This window comes from Buceros rhinoceros, unplaced genomic scaffold (genome assembly GCF_000710305.1).
Source record: "Buceros rhinoceros silvestris isolate BGI_N320 unplaced genomic scaffold, ASM71030v1 scaffold21068, whole genome shotgun sequence".
NCBI lineage: Eukaryota > Metazoa > Chordata > Aves > Bucerotiformes > Bucerotidae > Buceros > Buceros rhinoceros.
Genome location: NW_010428877.1, coordinates 636 through 5666, shown reverse-complemented (window position 1 = coordinate 5666; position 5031 = coordinate 636). Strand labels below are relative to the sequence as shown.

General features: G+C 45.1%; 1 protein-coding gene across 1 annotated transcript in view; it reads right to left on the bottom strand.

The window, feature by feature from the left end:
* RBM27 (RNA binding motif protein 27) overlaps nucleotides 1-3528 on the bottom strand; it is a gene marked incomplete at its 5' end in the record, with an annotated part of 19424 nt that extends 15896 nt beyond the window's left edge. The window contains 3 exons of the mRNA XM_010142448.1: nucleotides 6-27; nucleotides 2416-2540; nucleotides 3379-3528. Coding sequence (XP_010140750.1) covers nucleotides 6-27; nucleotides 2416-2540; nucleotides 3379-3528 — 297 coding nt within the window. The remainder of the gene's footprint in view (nucleotides 1-5; nucleotides 28-2415; nucleotides 2541-3378) is intronic.
* Between the last annotated feature and the right edge of the window lie 1503 nt (nucleotides 3529-5031).

Below are 5031 nucleotides of genomic sequence, written 5' to 3'. Positions count from 1 at the left end.
CTCTTCCTCAACTGACTCTTGAAAATTCTGTTTAAGACACAACTACCAATCAAGGATGAGTGTCAGCATCTTGTTTTCTTTAAAAAAGGCCAAGATTTAGTCCAAGTTACAGTTAGCATCCTGTACAGAAATGGCATTTCAATATTACTTGCACAGAATCCCTCAGCACTACCAGTAATCAAGCGCTAGGGGTTGCTAGGCTTTTTGTTTCAAATCTCTCAGGTTTTCCTGCAGAGGAGATGCCTCAAAAAACCCTACTTTGACATTTTGGTTTTAAACAGGACTAACGTAAGACAAGTTTTCCACCCACCCTCTATCCTGTTAGTTAGAGGGAGAGAATTCTGCAACTGAGGTACTTTCCGAATTCCGAAACTGGAACACAATGAAGGAGAGTGACTTCTCCAAGGAGACAGGTCACCAGTTTAGACTTGGAAATAAATGCTGCACGGCAAAAAACTGTTCCCGTGGTTGAATTAGGCACATTTCTTGCTGGCCTCACCAAAAGCAGTTTTAGAAGCCTGCCAGCTCCACCACTACTGTAAATCACTCTCAACCCATTTTGTACTTTGCTGCCAGTTTACACTTCTTAGAAGTCATGGTAAATTTCGGTGGCAGAAGTTTACATGCATTAACCTTCAGAAGATTTTTTCCAGTTAAAACAAAACAAAAAGGCAGGTGTCCTGCACCCTTGTTTAGGATTTTCTGGGGAGACCCAGTAAAAGCGTTCAAGACTTGGCTTGCCAGGGCTCTGGACAGCCTAACCTCAGGGCCTGCTCTCACCACAAGTGGCATCGCAGGGTGTGCGGGGTCCCTTCTGACCTACACCCAGCTATGATTCTACCTGTAGTTTGGTTTTTCCTCCGTTTGCAGCAATCGTGCGACACAGGGAGCTATGTGACACACCATCAAGGCCTCCCCGATGTTGAAATAATTAGTGTCCTGATCCTGTAAAGTTGCCCCATAAAGCTGTCCTAGATACCTTCGTTTGCCTTATCCCTGCCCACCCCCTCCAACCCTTGCCCCCTTCCCCCCACCAGAGCACTGGTGAAGCCAATTGAAGGTAGTTCTGAACCACTTCTTATAAATTACGACAGTGCTTTGAAAACTTATCAGAATATTAGAGTGAAAGTTTTGTACAGCAGCAAATTGCGAACTTCATCACCAAAGCTACTTCCCTAAGTTGTTGTAATTCTGGCCTCACCCTCAGACAAAAAAAAGGACATCAGAAAAGAGGAAAAAACCCTAAAGAGCAACTTTAGCTTAGATCAACTGATGAATCACGTTCTGCAGCACAAGGACCTGCATTCCACAGCAACACATAATGTAATACAGCTCTGGGCTGGTTGACTGACAGATTTTGATCTGCAGTTATTTGTCACCTTCGAGGCCATCAAACAGTTTTAACTCTGAAGACAGAAGAAATAACTCCAGCAAGGTCTTTCCTTCATGTTATTTTCGGCTCACGGACCGAAGCACAAATCTGGATATGCACCGGTCACAAAAAACATGCTCCCCATGGGCGGTTTATAAAGAGAGCAACAGCTTTTGCTCTTAACATCGCATGACACGAGCACCCCTGGAGCAAAGGAACAGACTAGAATTTCATATGTACTCTCTGTCCTTATTTGAACCTTTCCTATGGCAATTAAAACACATGTTCAGCCTAAAATGTCTTTGCAATCTGCAATCAGAGCATATGGAAATAAAGTATGTTTTACTTCCAGAGAAATTCTTTCCCCAGCTCCCTCTCAAAGCTGGTACATCAGGATGATACAAACACAGAGGTCTCTTCCCTTGGAAAATCACCAGCTTAGAAGAAAAAAATATCTATCAAGTGGTATCTGACAAATGACAGCAGAGGACTGTACAATATACAGAGACTTGGACAACTATGGAATATTACTTTGTTTTTCTCAAAAACTTGATTGTTTTCTATTTTGTCCATCAAACTTAAAACCAAGTTGAAAGAACGAACCGTGGGCAAATGAACACCACCTCACTTCTAAAAAGGAACTTCCCCTCAGTACAGGGGCCACCACACTTCACGGATTTTAAGTATTACAGAAAACATTTAAAGTAATTTCTATTCCTCACAGGATACACAGAATTGGAAAGGGAAGTATTGTGGAATGTTTTTGCCTCTTTCCCCTCCATTAAGCCTGTCTGAATCATTATCAGCTCGCATTGCCAGGGATATCTGGATGGGATTTCTTAACGCTCTTAACCCTGCCCGCAGGTAGACTCTGCCATGGGATTTCAAAATGTTCTGCTCCGAGGGGTCACCTTCCCTTTTTCTTGAGGTGCACAGAGATGGTACAGATCACTGGTCACAATCAGGTGGATTTTTCTTTCACGTTTAAGGTCTGGGACGGCTAGCTTGGAAATTAGAGGCAGGTAGGCAGAAAAAACAGTTACCTCCTCCTTGACGGCTTCTTTTTCCTGACCCGCAGGCTTCACTTCTACTTTCGTGGGTTCAAGAGAAGGAAGATAACTCTTTGTGTACAGACTTTCAAAAAGTTTATCTACAAACCCTGAAGTTTCTGAGGATACAGAACACAAGAAAATATCATTACACATAGATTTGAGGGCTCTGTTAGATTTACCACAGAAGTCCTTGGTAAAAGTCACCCAGCTGGACTGCTCAAACCAGCAGAAGATCAACGAGCACAAGTTCCATTCGAGGAGCTGGAACTGCATTTGTGGAACTTGAGGTTGCTTACCGAGACAAAGAAATTCATCAGGGCTATCGAAAACAGACACAGGGACTTCTCCTTCAGTCGCATTTACCACTTTGGATGTTAAGGGCAAAAACAACCAAAACTTATGATCAAGCTCCGAGTCCACAGCTACTCCCTTAGCGACAGCCAGCAGCCTCTTCACAGCAGTTTTTATGGGAGCGAATCATTTGCAGAAATCTAACCATGAGTTTAACATCAGAGCCCAAAAAACCCACACAACTTCCACAGCGAGTGTCAGAACTTCAAGAGGTTAAAACCTTGAATTTGAACCAAATTGCTATGAGAAGCTCACCAGAAACTTTGAAGATTAACACGGACCAGGCCTTCAACAGTTATCACACTCCTGTCAAGAGACTCCTGGCAGCACGATGGATACTTTAGCACCAAACTGTTAGCTCTTATTCCAGAGGATTTCCTCCCACCCACCAGGAACAACACCAAGCTACACAACTGCATCTTGAATTTTTTTTTTAAATCACAAGATCTTTATTCCTTCACACTCCATAAGAGCGATTCAATTAAGGCTAGGAAGAAGTATTTTGAAGGCAACAATGGTACCTCATCCTCCCGCCTCCCCCCTGCACGATACGAACACCACTGAAGAGGTGAAGTAGTGGAGAAAAAGTAGTGGAAAAGGTACCTTTTTGCAGAAAGACATCCAGCTGATCAGCACAGAAAGCTTTCAACTCTTTCTCTGGCTTGTCTTTCTTGACTAATGCCACAACATAGTTGGCTAAGGCTGAGGGGTCTGCGTCACATCTACAGAGAGAAAGAACCAGCCTTGATTCTGCTGCAGTTTGCCAAAACCCCCACAAAGGACAATTCCCATTACCGGAGAGCCACCAAAGCTGTCATCCAGCACCAACCTGGCTGCACGGGGATGGCAGAGCCAGCACAGGGTTTGTTTTCAACGACAACACAGAAAACACTGCTCTCATTGCGCTGCGACCACCCCACACCACACCTGACAACAGTCCCACTCTTTGGCTCCTTCCTGAGCTTTGCTGAGGAAAAACTGCCGTTCTGCTTTTTCACAGAAAGATCCAATTCCGGGCGCCGGAGCAGATGCCGTCGTTTCTCCACCTCCCTAGGCACTGCAACCACCACTGAGCACGGCTCCACAGGAGTGGCAGGGCAAGTGCCAGGGAAGTGCCTGCACAGCTACTGTAAAGCATTACCGTGGGTTTAGAGCATTAAAACGTTATTGCCACGAAGAGCAGCTCAGACCAGGATATCACCAAAGCACGCTGAAAACACGCACCCAGCCCGCTCTGTACTCCTGCAGGTGCTGTGCCTAACCCATGGAGGATTCCTTCCCCAAGGAGCATGTCGCTGCCTACAAATGTTACAGTAATCCTTCAACACCGGTAAAGCGTCCAAAGGGCTGCAGTGCCTAAGACAGGCTTGCTGTCCGCACTACCTACGGCCTCCCCTAGCTTCACGAAGGCCAAACGTAGCCATCTGTGCGCAGCAGTACACTGCCACTCATCTTGAAATTGGTTATCGCTTCAGATCCTAATATGCAGCTGCTACAAAAACAAAGTATGGACTAGATTCACAGTGTTACATGATTAAGCAACAGCCCCTCATTTTGCCTCAGTAAAGCTGCAGGTGCAAGCTGTCAGGTGGTAGGTACAGACCTAGACCAGTTTGACGATTTAAAGATTTTTTTTTTTTTAGATTAACATTTAGAAAGGGGATTGTGTATTTTCTAAGAACTACAGAAATAGGAGGAGATAGTACAGAGACCTCAAAATAAAGTAAAAATCTCAACAGAAAGCAAACAACAAAACACAAAGGTCCTGCAGGTGACAACTGGTTCCAGAAAATAAAAATCCTCTGTGAGCAGCTAACAAGTAGCTCTACTCCAAATTAGTTTGCTCCTTGTTTCCAACACCCAATGAAAGCCACGTGAAGTGTGGCAATTAACAACAAACAAACCACAAATTTACACGTTCTACCGTTCCTACACACACACACTCACAAAAAGAGATAAACCGCGTGTGACACGTTCCCTGTCAGCACCTACAGGGAGCTGACTGAACCCTCAGTGTAGAACCAAGGAGATGGTCCGTCCCTTTACAACCATCCCTGGTCCTGTCTCCAGGGTAGCTGCTCTCAGGCCCTACATCGCACTGCGTGTTACAGGAGGGCACCTAAGCTCCCTGCGCTTCTCCTCTGTATTCTCACTTTTGAATCCTTGCCTGTCAGGACGTACCAGAGAATTCAATGATTCTCTGCCATGAACCCTCACCTCCAACTCGTGTCCCTGCAGTGCAGCTCGGGAACCAAA